This window comes from Somniosus microcephalus, chromosome 9 (genome assembly GCF_052327205.1).
Source record: "Somniosus microcephalus isolate GS21.2 chromosome 9, FLI_Smic_1.0, whole genome shotgun sequence".
NCBI classification, from domain to species: domain Eukaryota; kingdom Metazoa; phylum Chordata; class Chondrichthyes; order Squaliformes; family Somniosidae; genus Somniosus; species Somniosus microcephalus.
In genome coordinates, this window is record NC_140995.1 from 141,573,281 (window position 1) to 141,594,171 (window position 20,891).

At 44.7% G+C, this 20,891-nt stretch overlaps 1 protein-coding gene across 2 annotated transcripts in view; it reads left to right on the plus strand.

Annotated features, from left to right (window-relative positions):
• gopc (golgi-associated PDZ and coiled-coil motif containing) overlaps positions 1-20,891 on the plus strand; it is a 52,590-nt gene that overhangs the window by 12,985 nt on the left and 18,714 nt on the right. The window contains exons 2-5 of one of the 2 annotated variants that reach the window (XM_085997339.1): positions 15,659-15,823; positions 17,905-17,928; positions 18,923-19,098; positions 19,792-19,957. In XM_085997339.1, the coding sequence (XP_085853465.1) occupies positions 15,659-15,823; positions 17,905-17,928; positions 18,923-19,098; positions 19,792-19,957 (531 nt within the window). The remainder of the gene's footprint in view (positions 1-15,658; positions 15,824-17,904; positions 17,929-18,922; positions 19,099-19,791; positions 19,958-20,891) is intronic. The other variant, XM_085997340.1, reaches the window with a different exon arrangement.

Here is a 20,891-nt window from a genome sequence, read left to right on the forward strand (position 1 = left end):
TATATATATATATATCTTAAGATTATCCAGTCAACAGTAATAATGTTTTAAAGAGCCATTTTTGTTAATGTAGCTCAGTCATTTCATTATTAATGTGATATAAACAGTAGTCACTGGACATAGTACTGTACGCAGCAGCTGTAGTATCATTTAGACTTTTGTTAAACTGCACTTTGCATACCATTAAAAAATCTTTTACATTTATCTGCTGCCTTATGCTTTTTTAATGTAATCAATTGAGTTGTAACATAATATTAATAGTAAAGTTGTAGAGTGGGAGTGCATCTTTCAGTTGTTTCATGTTTCCATAATTTAGGCTTTAAAACTGCTGGTTAGAGACAATTCAGGAAGTGATTCTTTGTGTATAATTTTTCTGGAGTGACCTCATGAAGTTCATCAGTGACATTATGAAAGATGGGACTAACCGCAGTCCACATATTACATTTACAGGGACAGCAGTGACTGACATTAGATAGCAATTTGCGATGGATAAATGTCTGTGTACTCGGATACCATTTTAAACCTGTATGATTTCATCACTTTTTATATTTGTGTTGTTTGGCCAAGCTAAGTTTATTCCAGAGGGAATAAATGGTTGCTCAGGCATGGTTTATATGTTGTCGGAGCACACGAGATGTCACGCAAAGGTTTGGAATCCCATTTGCTCATGTTTTCTATTTATGGATAAGCATTCTCCGTGATCCTTGCAGGCTTCAGAGTGGAGTGTGGGAGAGAGTATAGCTGTACAAATTCTGGTGGTATTAAGGTAAAAATCCCTTCCTGCAGAGTAATGTTAGTTCTTTAAGGTTGAATGAGTCAATCCACTGTGAAACTGGAACACGAGCTTGCGTCAATCGCAACTCTAACTGATAAGTCTTTATAATGTAATCCTGACGTCTCAGAATCTTTCCTTTAGACTGATATTCATTCATATTTTTAAAAAATCCTCACTTTTCTGTCCATGTCGCAGCTTTCCATGCATCATTCTCTGTCTACTAGAATTAGTAGAGAACTTGCTGTCTGGCTGAAGTGTTTTCCAGCTTGATGGCTGTCTTTCTTTCCTCCATGCTCTGCCCCCCTGAATTACTGTTATCTTCCATTGTTGGCCGAAATTTGTGGTCGGAGGCGTACCTCCGGAGTACACTTCCAACCTGCAAAAAAAAATCCAAAAGTACCTGCTGGCTCCCGGACTTCGGAGTCTTCGGGTCCTGGGCCTCCTGACGTACGCCTGCGTAAAGGCCCACGGATCCCAGGGGTGCAGGCGGTTCGGAAGCGTCCCTGGGATCTCGTGGGCCCGGTCAACCAATTAGAAAGGGGGATTCCTCATAAGCTTATGGGGATGACATTTACGAATGGAATCCCCATAAGCTTATGATATCCCCCAATAAATAAATAATTAACCCAATTCTAATAAAAATAAATATTCTCATGTTCAAAATTAATTAAAACTCCCTTTAAGCATTTAAAATAAAAATGTAATTTTTGGAAAAAAAAGTAAACATTTTACATGAACTAATTTCAAATGTTTTTGTATGTTTTAATCATTTAAATTTTAATTTAACATTTATTTTAACCCTTATCAGGCGTGAGGGTTTCGTGGGCATTTGCTGGGCATAGCCCAACTCTTCGCCAGCGAAAATATTTTTGGGGCGCATACGGACGATCTGTCACGGCAAACCTTGACAGATCGCAAGTTCCAGGTTTTTGCGCATGCACAGCAAGGCTATCCTGAGGGCTTTCATCGGCCCCGCAAAATCCGGGCCTGTGTTTCTTACACCTAGACACCTAGTTTAGATGAGTGTGTTAATGGTACCATTGTTCATCGCCACCTCAGTAGCAATGGTGAGATCAGCTAACTTGGCCCAGACTGGGAATCAAACCTGGGACCTTCCTGGTCTGTATAGCTCAGCGATTCACTGCCATAACCAGCTGATCCTTGAACCCTGTATTTGTTTTTATGAAATATTTTGTGAGTAAAACCTAATCCACGTACATTGATGTGGAGATGCCGGTGTTGGACTGGGGTGGACAAATGTAAGAAGTCACACAATACCAGGTTGTAGTCCAACAGTTTTATTTGAAATCACAAGCTTTTGGAGCGCTGCTCCTTCGTCAGGCGAAGTGGAGAGATGCATAAAAACACAGCTTATATAGTCAGAGAATAATGCCAGATGATTACAGGTAATCTTTCTAACTGCCATTTATCACACCTCGGCAGAAAGATAATCACAGCAATCAAAGGTGTGGATGGTGTCCAAACAGGTCAGTCAGGAAAACATTACATCAAAGAACAATGAGGTGGGGTCACAAGGGGTCAAATGTTGCAGATGCTGGGGTCTGTATGAAAAACAAAAAACAGACAAAAAAACATTTTTTTTGCTGGAAATCACAGCAGGTCCGGCCGCATCTGTGTAGCGAGAACAAGCCAACGACGACTCGAGTTTGGATGACCCTACGTCAGGTGGGGTTACATGTAGCGTGACATGAACCCAAGATCCCGGTTGAGGCTGTCCTCATGAGTGCGGAACTTGGCTATCAGTTTCTGCTCTACGATTTTGCATTGTCGTGTGTCTCGAAGGCCGCCTTGGAGAATGCTTACCCGAAGATCGCAGGATGAACGGACACCGTGCAACAATTGCCAGGCAGGAGTGTTCCATCCCAGTCGGGGCACACTTCAGCAGTGCAAGGACATTCAGCCTCCGATCTTCGGGTATGCATTCTCCAAGGCGGCCTTCGAGACACACGACAACGCAAAATCGTAGAGCAGAAACTGATAGCCAAGTTCCGCACTCATGAGGACAGCCTCAACCGGGATCTTGGGTTCATGTCACGCTACATGTAACCCCACCTGACGTAGGGTCATCCAGACTCGAGTCGTCATTGGCTTGTTCTCTCTACACAGATGCGGCCGGACCTGCTGTGATTTCCAGCAAAAAAAAATGTTTTTTTGTCTTTTCATACAGACCCCAGCATCTGCAACATTTGACCCCTTGTGACCCCACCTCATTGTTCTTTGATGTAATGTTTTCCTGACTGACCTGTTTGGACACCATTCACACCTTTGATTGCTGTGATTATCTCTCTGCCGAGGTGTGATAAATGGCAGTTAGAAAGATTACCTGTAATCATCTGGCATTATTCTCTGACTATATAAGCTGTGTTTTTATGCATCTCTCCACTTCACCTGACGAAGGAGCAGCGCTCCGAAAGCTTGTGATTTCAAATAAAACTGTTGGACTATAACCTGGTGTTGTGTGACTACGTACATTGAGGTAGCATATTTTGGGCCAGATTATTCTAGGTTAACCTCCTTCATTTTAGTTTGAATTGCTTGATGAATAATATAAGTGGAGTATGATGCAACGCTTTTCAAATTGGCTATTTTTATCCCTCACTTTTATGGAAATCCTGATCAAAGTCATAATATTTTTCTTTTGGAGAAGGGGAAGAGAAGAGGGAGGATCTCTTCTAAATTTGGAGGTTAGGCTATTGTCAGTAATATAAGTGGAGTTCTACATGGTAGCTTGCCCATTGTGTTTGATCGCATCACAAGGTGTAAAGTGGGAAGATACTCCATCTGCTACAATGATAAATACACATGCATGTATGCGTGCGCACACATACACACACACCATGCAATTATTTTCAGTGTGCTCATTGCCTGCAGACTGTTGCACAGCATGTGATACAAAGGAAAGTCAGTAGTCCTATAAACAGCAGTTGTACATCTGTTCAATGTTATTGTAAATGGGGAACACTTCATAGATGAAAGCTCTTTCAATGTCAGTTCAAGCCTTTGAAAATGTAAGTGTATTTGTAGCATTCATTTAAACTGTTCCCTGTCATTGCAGATTTTACATGTGTAAATTCCAGTGAGAATTAACCTTTTAAAGCCAAACTATATTTAAATACCACTCTTCCTCCATAGACCTTCATGTATTTTTAATTAATTTAATATTTTTTAGATCTGTTCTGTAGCCTTTGTGCAGAATTACTTTAATACTATATATAGTGATGAACCTTGTATCTTTCAATTGGCTTTTAAGCAAACTTCACAGCATGAGGATGAGGACTGAATCAGGTCTGCTGAATCATTCTCATCTGGTCTTATGCACTTTCTAGCTGCTTTTCTGTTCTTCAGCTGCCAGCTTCCATAGCCCTTGTCTCCCCCCAGCCTGAGACGACATGAAGAAAAACTTGCTGGCTTTTTAAAGACCACTAGCCTGGAAGCCATGGGTCTGCCTGACTTGCCAGTCTTCCTGGAGCCACTACATGCATTGTTCCAGTGGCAGCCGTGTATTTATTGTTAGTACTATCATAACATACACAGTGACTTGTGCCTGTAGTGAGATTGTGGTACAGTATCATGATGTGAGCATGAGCAAACAGGGTATGGTAGTGTAATGGTTATGGTACTGGACTAGTCATAAGTTGTGAGTTCATATCCAACTATGTCAAGTTGTGAAATTGAGTTCAGCAAATTTTGGTATTTTGTGGACTGCATCGGAAAAAAAATTACTATGAAAACTGTCATAAGTCAACTGGTTCATTAATATCCTTCAGGGAAGAAACCTGTCCCCTAACTGGTATGGTATGGCCTACAACCCTATGCGGTTGACTCTTAATGCCCGCTGAAGTGGTTTAGCAAGTTACTCAGTCGTAAAAACAGTCTCTATTTCCAGAAGTAGGCCCTGCCAGCATCAGCCAGCTTCCGAGGACAAATTAAAAAATAATCTTTTGTGGCCATCTAACAGAGCTGGGCACAGTTGTTAAACTGGGCCTGTGTCGGGTCATGAGGGAAGCAACATAAGGAAATAACCTACTTGACATCTGTTAACAATAGTATTGGTAGGACCAACCAGCAAAACAATACTTGTGATAGCAAAGTCTCATTTATGTTAAGTAAAGGGCCCACCAAATTGGGCTACGTGTGATTATATTTGCCTAGCTTTTGGCCCTACATTTGGTACAATACTTCTTTAGCTGTTGATCTGCTCAACTACTTGCTCTCTTACACATTTGATGCCCTTATTCCCAGTAAAACCTTTACTTTCTCCCATCCTGGTCATTCCCCTTGGCATGGCCCCTATCTTTGCTTCCTCTAGTCCAAGAGGCACAGGCATGAGTGTATCTGGTGGACAACTGGTTTAACCATCTATCACCAGATCTGGCTGGACCACATCAAGCTCTCTTGGGCTCCCTTTCCTCTGCCAAACTGAGAGCCAGCATTCTTTGGATATTTTTCCACAGAAAATACAGCTTGTTTTCTCTATTGCCAACCATGCTTAAACTCTCTTTTTTCCAGCCCCCTTTTACTGTCACCTCAAACAAGTGTGAAGATCTCTTGGACTTCTTTGTCACTAAGACCATCTGTTCAGCTGCATCTGCTGCTTCTCTTGCTTCCTTCCCTTAGCCCTGAACCAATGTCTTTCTCTCTTATTTCCCCTCATGCCCTCTCCAAGCCCATCTAGTCCATGAGACTCACCTCCTGCTCCCTTGACCCCATTCCCATTAAACTGCCAATCACCCAACTTCCCTTCCTGGCTCCATGCTAGCTGACGCTGTAAAATTTTCTCTCACCTCAGGTACTGTCTCCCTGCCTTTCAAAACTGCTATCATCAGACCCTCCCTCAACCTTGCAAACTACAGCCCCATCTCCAACCTCCATTTCCTCGCTAAAGTCCTTGAACGTGCTATCATCTCCCAAATTTATGCTCATTTTCCCCATCTATTTGAATCTCTCCAATCAGGTTTCTATCTGTACCACAGCACTGAAACAGTCCTAATCAAAGTCACATCCTCTGTGACTGCAGTGCACTATCCCTCCTTGTACTCCTTGACCTATCTGCAGCCTTTGACACAGTTGAGCACACAATCCTCCTCAAAAACCTCTTCTCCATTGTCCAGCTCTGATACTGCCCTCGCTTCGTTCCACTCTTGCCTATCTGATCGTAGTCACAATTGCTTCTTGTCCTGCTGCGTGGCTGAATTCATAGGCCTATTTCCTCTGGTTAGGGTGTCTGTGATGAGGAGTCATCAATTTAAAACTAAGAAATTGAGGAGAGAGGTTCGGGGAAGTCTCTTTATGCAGAGGGTTGCCGGAGCATGGAATGCTTTGTCACATTGAGTGGTTGAGGCAGAGACCATTGTATCTTTTAAGGGGAAATTGGATAAATATTTGAAGTGGAGGAAGATTTAGTATTCCCTCTTCTTTAGTTAGTGTTACCATTTAAGTCTTGGCGATGTTTATTCTGTTCTGTGTGTACAGTATTTAGCCCCTTGATGGCACTCACCATATTGGGGTTTGTTGCAGCCTATCTTTTTTTTAACTAAGACCCTCGAGGTGAAAGCTAAGGCATATAGCACAGGAAATCATAGAGGCTGAAAATAGATGAAGAGAAATGGTTAATCAAAAATAATGGTTAGATCATACTAAGAAACATGTTGTTCAAATGTACACATTGACACAAGGGTTAAATTGCCAACACAATTTGTGAAAGTCTACAGGATGTGGTAGCTGCAATTAATGCCATATCTCCTATATAACTCCTTTGGCCAGCTGCCCAGAATGTTAACATGTTCACGTCATGCGTTTCGACAATAGGGTATAGTGCAGTGCTGCACACTGTAGAAAGTTACTTATTTCCTGGTTTCTTGTTTAAACTATAAGTAAAATATATTTGTACTTCCAACACCCTACTACAGGAAACTTTGTGATATCCGGCACCGACGGGACCGAGCTGTTGCCGTCCCATCAAAACTGCCGGACAAACCAGCGCTAATGTTGAAACATACGGAGATTTTGAGCTCCGTATCTGGCAACAAACCCTGTTGCTTAGCAACAGCTTCTAAACAGTCGGCCGTACCTTGCAAGCGTCTCTGTAGCTTAGCAACAGCTTCAGCGAGACCTTGCAGAGCCTGACTGGTGGAAAAAAAAGCAACGAAAAGAAAAAAAACCTAATGAAACGGCTCCTGATTTTTGCCGGTGGCTCGAGCATTCCGGACAGTTAACCTCCGGATAAACCAAAGTTTCCTGTAACTATAATCTTCCAAAGTTCTCTCTATTCAGGAACCGTTCCTTTAGATTGGAAAATTGCACATGTCACTCCGCTATTTAAGAATGGCGAGAGAGGGAAACCAAGGAATTACAGACCAGTTAGCCTAGCATCTGTTGGGAAATTGTTAGGGGGAAAGTTTTGGTGGCGCCCCCTTTGGGGTGCTAACTTCGCCGGAAAAGTAAGCACCCCTGCACTGTAAATTCATTGGTAGCGCCCAAGCAGGAGGTGGGGCACTACTGGAAGCGCTCCCCCCCCTCCTTCCTGGGGCGCTACAAGGGAATATCGCGGCGCTACGTGCAACAGCGCCATGTGCGTCGGCACGTAGTGCCGTGGTATTGCAGGCCCTCCTCCCATGATTAGAGGGGAGGGGCCTAGCGCGCGCACTGGGGCCCTGCTGGACCACCGGAATAAAAACGGGGAAGGGGGCAGGTGCTGGCAGGCGGCCCAAAAAAAAAGGCCGCCCGACACCTGCCCTTTAAATTGCGCCATTGCAGCTGCAAAAACGCCACCCTGACCCTGTCGGACATAGCGTCCGGCGATAGGTATGGGGGCGCAACTGAAGTTTGTGGCTGGGGCGCTGCGCACGACGATGATGTAATCGCCCAGGGCGCTTCCGCTGCTGCTAACCTCCCGCTGAATTTCACGGGAGGCGTTAGCGGTGCTGCATCTGGGCGCTAGGGGCTTAGCGCCCCGGTAGCATCCCCCGGGGGCACTAACTGGAGGCGTAAAGCAACCCAATTTTTCCCCCTTAGAGTCTATAATTAAGGATAGGGTGATTGAACACCTCGAAAATTATCAGAGAGCGCCAGCATGGATTTGTGAAAGGTAGGTCATGCCTGACAATCCTGATTGAATTTTTTGAAGAGTTGTCTAAAGTAGTGGACAGGGGAATGTCTATGGATGTTATTTATATGGACTTCCAGAAGGCATTTGATAAAGTCTCACATAAGAGACTGTTAACTAAGGTTACCCCACAGAATTGAGGGCAAATTATTGACCTGGCTAGGAAATTGGCTGAGCGGCAGGAGACAGAGAATAGGGATAATGGACAGGTACTCAGATTAGCAGGACGTGACTAGTGGTGTCCCGCAGAGATCTGTGTTGGGGCCTCAACTATTCACAGTATTTATTAACGACTTAGATGATGGCATAGAAAGTCATATATCCAAATTTGCCGATGACACAAAAGATAGGCGGGTGGCACTGTAGACAGTGTAGATGAAAGCATAAAATTACAATGGGATATTGATAGATTAAGTGAATGGGCAAAACTGCTGCAAATGGATTTCAATGAGGTCATCCACTTTGGACCTAAAAAGGATAGAACAGGGTACTTCCTGAATGGTGAAAAGCTAAAAACAGTGGAGGTCCAAAGAGACTTGGGGGTCTAGGTACATAGATCAGTAAAATGTCATGAACAGGTGCAGAAAATAATCAAAAAGGCTATTGGAATGCTGGCATTTATAGCTGGAGGAGTGGAATACAAGGGGGTAGAAGTTATGCTGCAGCTATACAAAACCCTGGTTAGGCCACACCTGGTGTCCTCACAGCTTACTTTCCCACTTGGATACATTACACTCTGTCCCTTCAGCTAAGTCATTAATATAGATTGTAAATAGCCGAGGTCCAAGCACTGATCCTTGCGGCACCCCACTAGTTACAGCCTGCAAATCTGAAAATGACCCATTTATCCCAACTCTTTGCTTTCTGTCCATTAACCAATCCTCTATCCATCCATGCTAATACATTACCTCCAATCCCATGAGCCCTTATCTTGTGTAACAACCTTTTATGCGGCACCTTATCAAGTGTCTTTTGGAAATCCAAATTTACTACATCCACTGGTTCCCCTTTATCTACCCTGCTAGTTACATCCTCAAAAACGCTAATAAATTTGTCAAACATGATTTCCCTTTCATAAAACCATGTTGACTCTGCCTAATCATGTTATGAATTTCTAAGTGCCCTGTTACCACTTCCTTAATAATGGATTCCAGCATTTTCCCGATGACTGATGTCAGGCTAACTGGCCTGTAGTTCGATAGCAAAATACTGCAGATGCTGGAAATCCGAAATAACAACAGAAAATGCTGGAAAAACTCAGCAGGTCAGGCAACATCCGTGGAGAGAAATTTGAGTTGACGTTTCGGGTCGAAACCCTTCTTCAAAACTGGAAAGAAAATAAAATAGATCTTGACTAGCAGGGTTACATTAGCTATCTTCTAATCCATTGGGACCTTTCCAGAATCTAGGAAATTTGGAAGATCACCACCAATGCATCTTGCAGCCACCTCTTTTAGAACCCTAGGATGTAGGCCATCAGATCCAGGGGATTTGTCGGCTTTAATCGCATTAGTTTCCCAAGTACTTTTTCTCTACTGATATTAATTACTTTAAATTCCTCGCTCTCATTACCCTTTGGTTCCCCACTATTTTTGGTACACATTTTGTGTCTTCTACTGTGAAGACAGATACAAAATATTTATTTACGGTCACTACCATTTCCTTGTTCCCCAATATAAGTTCTCCTGTCTCAGCCTCTAAGGGACCAACACTTGCTTTTGCTACCCTCTTCCTTTTTACATACTTGTAGAAGCTCTTACATTCTGTTCTTATATTTCTTGCTAATTTTTACTCCTATTCCATTTTCTCCCTTTTTATCAATTTTATGTTTATCCTTTGCTGGTTTCTAAAGCTCTTCCAATCATCAAGCTTACTACTATTCTTCGCAACATTTTAAGCCTCTTCATTTAATCTAATACTATCCTTAACTTCTTTAGTTAGTTTTGTTGGATCACTTTTCCCGTGGATTTTTTATTTCTCAATGGAATGTATATTCGTTGAGAATATTGGAGTATTTCTTTAAATGTTTTCCACTGCTTATCTACTATCATACCTTTTAATCTGGTTTCCCAATCTACCTTAGCCAACTCGCCCCTCATACCTACGTAATTGGCTTTATTTAAGTCTAAGGGGGAGAAATTCGGTGGGCTGCGCCACCAGTTAGCGCTAAAGAAGGCACTCAGTGGCTTTAGCGCCACTGGCCACGCCTCCCGCGATATTTAGCTGGGGCGCTAATGGCGGCGTTAGCCTGTTGCACTGCGCCGCCACCGATGACGTCATCGGTGTGCGCAGCGCCCCGCTACCGCCCCGATCGCAATATTTGACAGCGACCGCCTCTGTAGCGCCGCACGCTAATCGTGCCTGGTTCACAGGGCCTACCTGTGGTGGCAGTGGCGCAAATTAAGGTGGAGGCGCGGGGCGGCTGTTTTTTTTCGGCAGCCGCCTGCCAGCACCTCCGTCCCCGGCCTCTTGTTCTCCCCCTGCGGCATTGCCGGCTGTTTTCTGAGAGCCCGGCAGTTCTCCTCGGTGCCGGGCTCTTTTGCCGGCACTCGCGATCGCTCATCGTGCTGGTGCAGGCCCCTCCCCCTTAAGAATGGGAGGAAGGCCTGCAGTACTGCAGCGTGCCGTGCCACAGTGTGTGGCGCTGCGGCACGTTGCGCTGCGATATTCAGTTTCAGTGCCCTAAGAGGGACACGGAGCGCCTCGAGTCTCACCCCGTGTCCCTCTTGGGGCGCTCAAGCTGAATTTCCGGCGATCGCTGCTGCTCCGATCGCTGCGCAAAATCTGGTGCCCAGGCGAGCTTGGCGCCCCGTTTGCGGCTCCACCCAATTTCTCCTCCAAAGACTCTAGTTTAGGACTTAGAATTTTACATTAAGTTTGAGAGTGACATCTTATATTATGATCACTCTTCCCTAGAGGATCCTTTATTATGAGATTACTAATTAACCCAGTCTCATTACACAAAACTAGATCTAAAATAGCCTATTCCCTGGTTGGTTCCATGACATATTGGGCTAAAAGTGCCCCGGGAAAATTAGCGCCCCCGCGCCGGAAGTTGAGTGGTTGCGCCCCAAGAGGGAAGCGGGGCGCTACTGGAAGCAGTATTGCAGGCCTCCCCTCCCCCCCCCTTCTTAAAGGGGCGGGGCCTTGCACAGCGCGACCCGGTGCCCAGCTGGGCCCTCGGGGATCGGGAGTGCCGGCAAAAGAGCCCGGCACTCGAGAAGTGCCAGGCTCTTGGAGCGCAGCCGGCACTTGGGGTGGGGGGGGGGGCGGCGTTCAGGAGGCCGGGGTCGGGAGCGCAGGCAGGTGCTGGCAGGCGGCCAGCAACAAAAATGGCTGCCCTGCACCTCGACTTTAAATAGCGCCTCCCCGGCCGCAGGTAGGCCCCCCTGACCCCGTCGGACATAGCATCCGGCGGTAAGTCAGGGGGCACTCCTGAAGATTTCGAGTGGGGCGCTGTGCACGGCAGTGACGTCATCGCCGGCGGCGCAGCGCCGCAGGGCGCTACCGGTTAGCGTCATCGCTAACCTCCCGCCAAATTCCGTGGGCGGCGCCACGCCCGGGCGCTAGTTGCTTTGCACCTTGTTAGGGCGCTAACGGGAGGCACAAAGCAACCCAGTTTTTCCCCAGTTGTTCTCGGAAACTGTCTCGAATGCATTCTATGAACTTGTCCTCCAGACTACCCTTGCCAATTTGATTTGTGCAATCTATATGAAGATTAAAGTCCCTCATGATTTATTGCATTACCTTTGTTACAAGCTCCTATTATTTCTCAATTAATATTCTGTCCTACGGTATAGCTACTGTTAGGAGGCTTATAAACTACTCCCACCCCTGTTTTCTGCCTCTTGTTATCTCTTACCTCCACCTATACTGATTCTACTTCCTGATCTTCCGAGCCAAGACCCTTTCTCGCTACTGTCCTTAAGTCATCCTTAATTATCAGGGCTACCCCACCTCCTGTTCTAGCCTGCCTGTCTTTTTGAAACGTCAAGTACCCTGGAATATTTAATTCCCAACCTTGGTCATCTTGCAGTCATGTCTCTGTAACGGTTATTATATCAAAACCATTTATCTCTATTTGTGCCACTAATTCGTCTATCTTGTTATGGATGCTGCGTGCATTCAGATAAAGGGCCTTTAATTTTAACTTTTTACCAGTATTCCCTGTTTTGACCTTATTTGCTGATGCACTATTACCGTTAAACTCTCTGTCCCTTCCTGTCCCACACTGCCTATTTCTACCCAATTCACTGCACTGCTTTATTTCCTTGACTTTTCTCTTTAGATTACTAAGTTTCCCCATACCTACTCCCTCCCCCCAACTTTTTAGTTTAAAGCCCTATCTACTGTCCTAGTTATTCGATTTGCCAGGACACTGGTCCCAGCCCGGTTTAAGTGGAGCCCACCCCAACGGAACAGCTCCCTCTTTCCCCAGTACTGGTGCCAGTGCCCCATGAACTGAAAACCCTTCCTCCCACACCACTCTTTGAGCCATGCATTTAAACTGCTAATCTGTTTGTCCCTATGCCAATTTGCGCGTGGCTCTGGTAACAATTCAGAGATTATTACCTTTGAGGTTCTGCTTATTAATTTAGACCCTAGCTCCTCCAACTCCCTCAGCAGAACCTCGTTCTTAGATCTACCTATGTTGTTGGTTCCTACGTGGACCACGACAACTGGATCCTCCCCCTCCCACTCCAAGTTCTCCTCCAACCGCGAGGAGATATCCTTAACCCTGGCACCGGGCAGGCAACACAGCCTTCGGTACTCCCTGTCGCGGCTGCAGGGAACAGAATCTATCCCCTTGACCATACTGTCGCCTATCACTACCACATTCCTTTTTACTCCCCCCACTTGAATGGCCTCCTGTACCACGGTGCCGTGGTCAGTTTGCCCATCCTCCCTGCAGTCCTTGCTCTCATCCATACAGGTAGCAAGTACCTTGTACCTGTTGGACAAGGTCAAGGGCTGAGGCTTCTCCATCACTATATCCTGGGTCCCTGTACCTTCCTGACTTGCAGTCACACCCTCCTGCCCCTGACCGCTGACTAACTCTAAAGTACTACTTAACCTAAGGGGTGTGACTGCCTCCTGGAACAGTGTCTGGGTAACTCTCCCCCTTCCTGATGCATCGCAATGTCTGCAACTCGGACTCCAGCTCAACAACTCTGAACTGAAGTTCCTCGAGCTGCAGGCACTTACCGCAGATGTGGTTGCTCGGGATCTCGTTGGCCTCCACCAACTCCCACAGGCTGCAGTTACGACACAACACCTGCACTGCCATCTCTATCTATAATTTTATTTATATAATTAGTTACAGTTTTTATTCAAACGATTATTTTTAGTTTTAATTAGTTAATTTAGTTTGTTATTCATTTAATAAAGTTATAGTAGTTACTAATCTCCCAGTTCTGAATTTAACCCACTTACCTAACCTAGAGAGCAAAAGGGCTGTAAAACTCACCAACCAATCACCTACTTGCTGTCCTGTGATGCCACTCTTTTTTTGTTTTTAAATCTCTGCTCAGCTCCCTTTATGGCACCGCCGCCGCTCCCGCTCAGGTCCGCACTGTGTCCTGGGCCTTCTCCGGTGCTCCCTTTATGCTGCCGCCGCTCCCGCTCAGGTCCGCACTGTGTCCTGGGCCTTCTCCGGTGCTCCCTTTATGCTGCCGCCGCTCCCGCTCAGGTCCGCACTGTGTCCTGGGCCTTCTCCGGTGCTCCCTTTATGGCACCGCCGCCGCTCCCGCTCAGGTCCGCACTGTGTCCTGGGCCTTCTCCGGTGCTCCCTTTATGCTGCCGCCGCTCCCGCTCGGGTCCGCACTGTGTCCTGGGCCTTCTCCGGTGCTTCCTTATGCTGCCGCTGCTCCCGCTCAGGTCCGCGCTGTGTCCTGGGCCTTCTCCGGTGCTCCCTTTATGCTGCTCCCGCTCAGGTCCGCGCTGTGTCCTGGGCCTTCTCCGATGCTTCCTTTATGCCGCCGCCGCTCCCGCTCAGGTCCGTGCTGTGTCCTGGGCCTTCTCCGGTGCTTCCTTATGCCGCCGCCGCTCCCGCTCGGGTCCACGCTGTGTCCTGGGCCTTCTCCGGTGCTTCCTTATGCCGCCGCCGCTCCTGCTCGGGTCCGCGCTGTGTCCTGGGCCTTCTCCGGTGCTCCCTTTATGCCGCCGCCGCTCCCGCTTGGGTCCGCGCTGTGTCCTGGGCCTTCTCCGGTGCTTCCTTATGCCGCCGCCGCTCCCGCTCAGGTCCGCGCTGTGTCCTGGGCCTTCTCCGGTGCTTCCTTATGCCGCCGCCGCTCCCGCTCAGGTCCGCACTGTGTCCTAGGCCTTCTCCGATGCTTCCTTATGCCGCCGCCGCTCCCGCTCGGGTCCGCACTGTGTCCTGGGCCTTCTCCGATGCTTCCTTATGCCGCCGCCGCTCCCGCTCGGGTCCGCACTGTGTCCTGGGCCTTCTCCGATGCTCCCTTTATGCTGCCGCCGCTCCCGCTCAGGTCCGTGCAGGCCTAGGGGGCATAGTCTAAAAATTAGAGCCAGACCTTTCGGGAGCGAAATTAGGAAACACTTCTACACACAAAGGGTGGCAGAAGTTTGGAACTCTCTTCTGCAAACGGCATTTGATGCTAGATCAGTTGTTAATTTTAAATCTGAGAGGGTGCAGAAAAGATTTACAAGAATGATTCCAGGAATGAGGGACTTCAGTTATTTTGATAGACTGGAGAAGTTGGGGTTGTTTTCCTTGGAGCAGAGAAGACTGAGAGGAGATTTGATAGAGGTGTTCAAAATCATGAGGGGTCTGGACAGAGTAGATAGAGAGAAACTGTACCCATTGGCAGAAGGGTTGAGAACCAGAGGACACAGATTTAAGGTGATTAGCAAAAGAACCAAAGGCGACGTAAGAAAAAACTTTTTTACGCAGCGAGTGGTTAAGATCTGGAATGCACTGCCTGAAAGGGTGATGGAGGCAGATTCAATCATGGCTTTCAAAAGGGAGGTGGATAAGTATCTGAAGGAAATAAATTTGCAGGGTGGGGGAGTGGGACTAGCTGAAGTGCTCTTGCATGGGCTCGACGGGCCACCTTCTGTGCTGTAATCATCTATGATAGCTTTTTGTTAACCAAAAGTATTAAGGGATATGAGTCAAAGGCAGGTATATGGAATTAGGTCGCAGATCAGCCATGATCCCATCGAATGGCGGAACAGTCTCGAGGGGCTCAATGATCTACTCCTGTTCCTATGTGCTTAACAATTGATGTTTGGTATTTTCTTTATGGTTGTTTGCGTAGTTAATACAGTTGTGATGAAATTGTCTAGAACATTATCATTGAATCAATGTGTGTTTAAAAGAAAGAAGGAAATTAAAGGAATACTATAAGCTAGACATATAAATGTAACTTAACCAAACCACCAAGTGAACTGGTTTCCCTATATATTTAGTATCCACTTGCTGCTAAAGAGTACGATGGACAGATCATGCATACAATGATTATTTTTGTAAAGTCTGCTTTGCTTGAATTGGTTGGGTTCCTGATGTGCTACGGAGTGTTTTCCTTCTAAACATAAGACTTGATCATCTGGTTCGATGTATATGATAAGGGACATAGATAGAATATATACACTAGGTTCCGTGTGTAGTGGTATGTATTTATTGTAAATATAAAATTAAACCCCAAAATGCTATCCTGTGCAAAATGAAAATGTGATCTTCAGAATGTAGTACAATATTTTCAGCTGTTAACAATCTGCTTTTCATTTTTGCTCTGTAGGCTCAGCTTCTGGACCTGAAGTCAGAGCTGATCGATACCCAGGCTGAGAAAGTTGTGTTAGAGAAGGAAGTGCATGATCAGCTCCTCCAGCTTCATGCTGTCCAACTGCAGCTGCACGCCAAGACTGGGCAGAATGTTGACTCCAGCTCGATCAAGGCTAAGCTGGTATGTCCCAGCCAAAAGTTGATACCGGCAACAAAGTTGTCTCATTTTCTTTTGAACTATTGAGTATTGTTTAGTTCAGCATTATTTAGGGTGAATTTGTTTCAAGGTAAATCATTTTTTAAGTTAGTTCTCTTCAGCCAAATTAGTCACACTATTCAAAAGGACTAGAAAGCTTTTTTACTGCTCCCCAGAGGCAGTGACTATTTCTGACGCCCAATTCCATTGTGGCACATTCCACCTTTGGTATTTCACCCAAATGATATTTATGATGTTTGCACCCAGAAAATGATGCCATCTCTATCCTCACATGGAAACTGGCACTCACACACAGTCAGCAAGAGACTGGTGGATAGTGATCAGGACCTGGAAACCTGGTTGATGTTCCTCCCCTACCTGGTTTCCCAGATAGCCTAGGGATATTGAGATCAATTGCTGTGCCCCACTGCTGCCTAGCTGAGATCAGCTAATTCATTACAAACCAAGAACTGAACCTGGGACACTTTTTACCTGCATAGCTTAGTCCTACACCATGCTGTGTATTTATCACCAGATACTCCTTTTTCTGGGTGAATAATTCATCTGCACACTGAAACACTGATCTGCTGAATCTGACCATAAAACATTTCTAGGCTAAGAATCATAAGAGGTGATTCTGAAATCTGATGCTCTAATTTGGAAGCCGTGCCACTTGGAAATTGCCATGATTTTCTGTCCATTAAAATAAAGGAATTAAAAATCACATGCTGTCTCTGTAGTCTCTCAAGATGCACCTTCTGGGAAGTACTGGATGGCGGAATAGCTGCTATAGATTCTTCTATAGAAACCTTGTGTTATTGGCCCTGATATTGACTGGGGTGGGTTCCCTGAGCGGGAAACACGGCAGTCTTGGTTTCCCCGCATGCTGTGTAGTTTTGACTCCACAGTATGCGTCTTTTTTTTTTTAGCAGATTCCCTGCCCAGAAGCCAGCCTGATTGACAGGCTTGGCTCCCTGTCGGGTGGGGAATGCTCTGGAGGAGGTTGCAGCCCTAGGAGCAGGTAGGGAGTCTGCAGCTGCGTTAGTGGGAGCATGGGGGTGGGGGGGAGGAGGTTTGCCAATCCCTGGGGGCAGAGGTGGGGAGGATGCCCGATCTCGGGGCGGTCCGATCCCTGATCCCCGATCCCGGGGCGTCCAATCGTGGTCCGATGGCGGGCAGCGAAGAAGGGAAGCTTGGTGGGCTGGGAGGAAGTACTCCTGCTATTCCTGGCCCACAAACAGTGCTGTAAAGGCACTTGGCTTTTCCAGGAAGCAGTCCTCGCCTTCCTTTAGCTGCCGGGTTAAACCTGGAAGACAGATTAAATATGAGGCCTGCAGCCTCGTTATAATATTTAAATGGCCAACTTGCCTCCTGGGAGTGGGTTGGTTGCCCCCATCCCACCTCCGTTAAAACCAGAAATGGGCGGGTTGGGGTCAGGTTTGAAATTCTTAAAATGTTAACATCCCACCCGACCCCAACCCACCCGTCTTTTGTGGTTAAAATCACCCCCGTTGTGTCTCGGAGCACATTGTTACATTGATGCTTGATTTTCCTCTTTGTTAAATCACTTAATTAATAGATTTGTAATTACTGTATATCTACATTCCCTACTGGTTGTTGAGCTTCTTGGAAAATATTTTTCTCTGTATAAATGACTTCACAATCAGTCAGTAGTGTATGAAGTTAGTTATGTGCTTCCCATTTATTTTGAGGATATATTACTTGTGCACATCTGAGCTAGGCAGCAACTTTATAGCCTTTCAGGTTTTCTCTAACCAGCACTCCATGCAAGTAATTTTCAAAAGCAGCACTGTGTAGCTTTCTTCACTTTATGTTGGCCATAAGTACATTTTTTTTGATGTACAGATTATTTTAATCTAAAATGTTGCTCTATTCACTGAAATAACCATAGAGTAGAATTATACAACCATTAATATTAAAGTATTATCCCTGCTGTACCTTTGGACAAAATTCACTAATTTCTCCTCATGAATGAGTCTTTTAACTGTTTTCTGTATTTAAATGTCTGCTAACTTCCTAACATTTTTTTTCTTTCCTGTCCCAAGTCTGTCCTTTCAGTGGATGAGATGGTAAGTGAGTACACTGGTGCGTTTTTTGTGGATTCACTGACAGCTGTTGCTGCCTTCCATCAATATTCTACTTTCTGTATAAGTCACACTGGAAAATACGTTTTTGGATTGTAGCACTGGATTGACTGTTAGCGAAGAGTATGTTATTAATGTGTCCTTTCTTGCATGTCAAACTTCGATCATTTTTACTGCTGTGCACAACAATGATAAAGCAGGGTTTAAAAATGATTTGCTAAACGTAAGTTGACTGTTTCCGCTAATTTTAGTCAGATGAAGGTTTTTAACTTCAGATGTTTTAATAATAGGATAGTTTTATACATTTTTACAGAAGGGTTTAATCTAGGTATAACCAGTCTGTTAGAAAAGAAAAGCTCAGTCTGTATTTCAGAGTAATGCAGGCACCAAGAAAGTTGCACTACACATTTCTTAGTTTGTGTCATTTCTCAGAACAAAAGTAGTCTTTATAAGTGCTTCCAAGTGCCATGAATATTCTTTGCCTTCTGAGCAACAAATGATAGATCATAACAGTCTCTAGACTTTGTGGCGGCTAAGATTATTGTACCTTGATGTGAGGGTAAATTATGCATTTTACCAACTCCTGCATCTTTGCTATTAGTCCAAATATATTTTTAGTTTTTCCACAGGTTAAAGATTAAAAGGCTTGACTTGCGTATTAGAAGATGGATAGATGGAATGACCTTTTGTTTCTGGCTTTGTGTTGCTAAATTCCCTTTCCAAGTTTGAAGCTGTGCCTTATCTATTGGTATTGTGGTCTCCTGGAATACCATCTTTCTTGTCATTTGAGTCGCCTGTCTCAGTGTTGGTGACTTGGGCTCTCTTGTCACATTTGAGCCCAAATCACTCCAATCCTCTGTTAGGTTTTGGCTTTGATATTGTTAAGTGTTGGGGCATCACAATCTTTGTGACTGCAAAGGACACTATGTTCTGATGAGGCCAATGTGTTGGTAAACAATGTGTATATTTTTCTGAAAAGGAAAAAGAATTAGAAGCCAATAAAAAAGAAAAAGTGAAGGAAGCAAAGCTAGAAGCTGACGTAAAACTGCTGAAAAGGGAGAATGAAGCCTTGCGTCGACATATAGCAGTTCTACAAGCTGAGGTATATGGTGCAAGGCTGGCTGCTAAGTATCTGGATAAGGAGCTGGCGGGCAGGTGAGGGGTCATTCTTAATGTTTATTACTACATTTCCAACAGAAAACGAGCCAGGGCTTTTCAGACATAAATCATTTTTTAAAATATCTCTATTATGTTAACTTATTAAACCAATACAGCAATTTAACTTTTTCCACTTGAAGCTGTGGCGAACAGTTATAGCAGTAACATTGTAAGGGGGTTAAAGGGAAATTAAATTGTCACAGTCTGAGCTGGAGGAAGGTAGAATGCATAGACTTTACAGTGGGAACATTTGGCAAGCATAACCTATGGTTTTTTATCCATATATAGTTTCAATTTATCACAATTAACATAATCTATATGTACACACACACACACACACACATCAATCCATGTGGTATATTTTATGTAGAGTCCAGTGTGAATGCTGGACATAAGAAATATAAACAGAAAATGTTGGCAACCCACAACAGTGGTCAGCATCTAAAGGGGAAAGAAAGAAAGAAGTGTTCTGTTAAATACTCACACCTGAAATGTTTACCTGTTTTTCTCTTGAATGTTCACTGTACATTTTCTGTTTTGATTTCATGGTATATTATATGTTCCCATTAAGACAAAAAGGAGCTTGAATCAGGTCAGGTATTGTTTCAGGAAGCAAGCAACCTCTGCTTTTGTTGACATATTTAAGGGTAAAAGAAATCAAACTTTCTAATTGTTAATACCTTTGTGCAGGGTGCAACAAATCCAGCTTTTGGGTCGAGACATGAAAGGACCTGCTCATGATAAACTCTGGAACCAGCTGGAAGCAGAAATACATCTTCACAGACATAAAACTGTTATTAGGGCATGTCGAGGACGCAACGACCCTAAACGACCCCTGCCCACACCGCCTGGACATGTATGTAAAATTTTAATTTTCACTCACCTAATAACAGATCACATTTACTTGTGTATTACTGTAGCTTGTATTAGTAAAAACCTTCCAAATGATGAAAATCCCCTGGAGCTGTGCAATAAGGGCCCCAAAGCTCAAGATTAAAACAGCACCACAGGCTGAAGTGGTATTCCAGTTCATATGTCCCTTGAAGTGATTTCCAATAGCACTGCATGCTTGGGCAGTTCATCTGCCACTACATTCAATGATATTTAAGCAACATTTTTGTTATCTCTTTGCGCATGCTGTTTGTTACTGCTTTTATGAACTCCATATTACTGCTAATACTGTTAACAACTTGACTGCTAGTTTGCCTGTACTGCTCATATTATACCTTGCTTATGCTCTTGACAAATACAACTTTCACAAGACCCCTTGTGTTAGCACATGAGAAGGCCAATTGGTCTTTTGTGCCTGTGCTAAATTTAGGCTCGATTAGCACTTTTCCTTGTCCTACATTCCTCTCTTCACCCAAAACTAAACCAGTTTTCCTGCCTTTTCCTCATACTCTTCTATTTTCTTCTTTGTTAAATAATTATCCAGTACCTTTTTGAATGTTGTAATTGTTTTAACATTGATCATCTCTCGGGGCAAAGCATTCCATATTTTGATAATTATTTGCGTGAAAAAGTTCATTGTAATCTATCCCTTAAGAACATCTACATGATATCCAATTAGGGGCCATATGATATCAAATTAGAAGGAATGGGAAACTGATAAATAATGTAAGGGCTTGTAGGAGGATGTAGACGAATTAGCAGACTTGGCAGATGCAGTTCAATGCAGAGTAGTATATTTTGGGGGAAAAACAGTGAAAGGAAGTACAGTATAGCTTAAATGGTAAGAACCTTAACAGAGTGGAGAAACAGAATGATTTATTGGGTACAGATGCATAGTG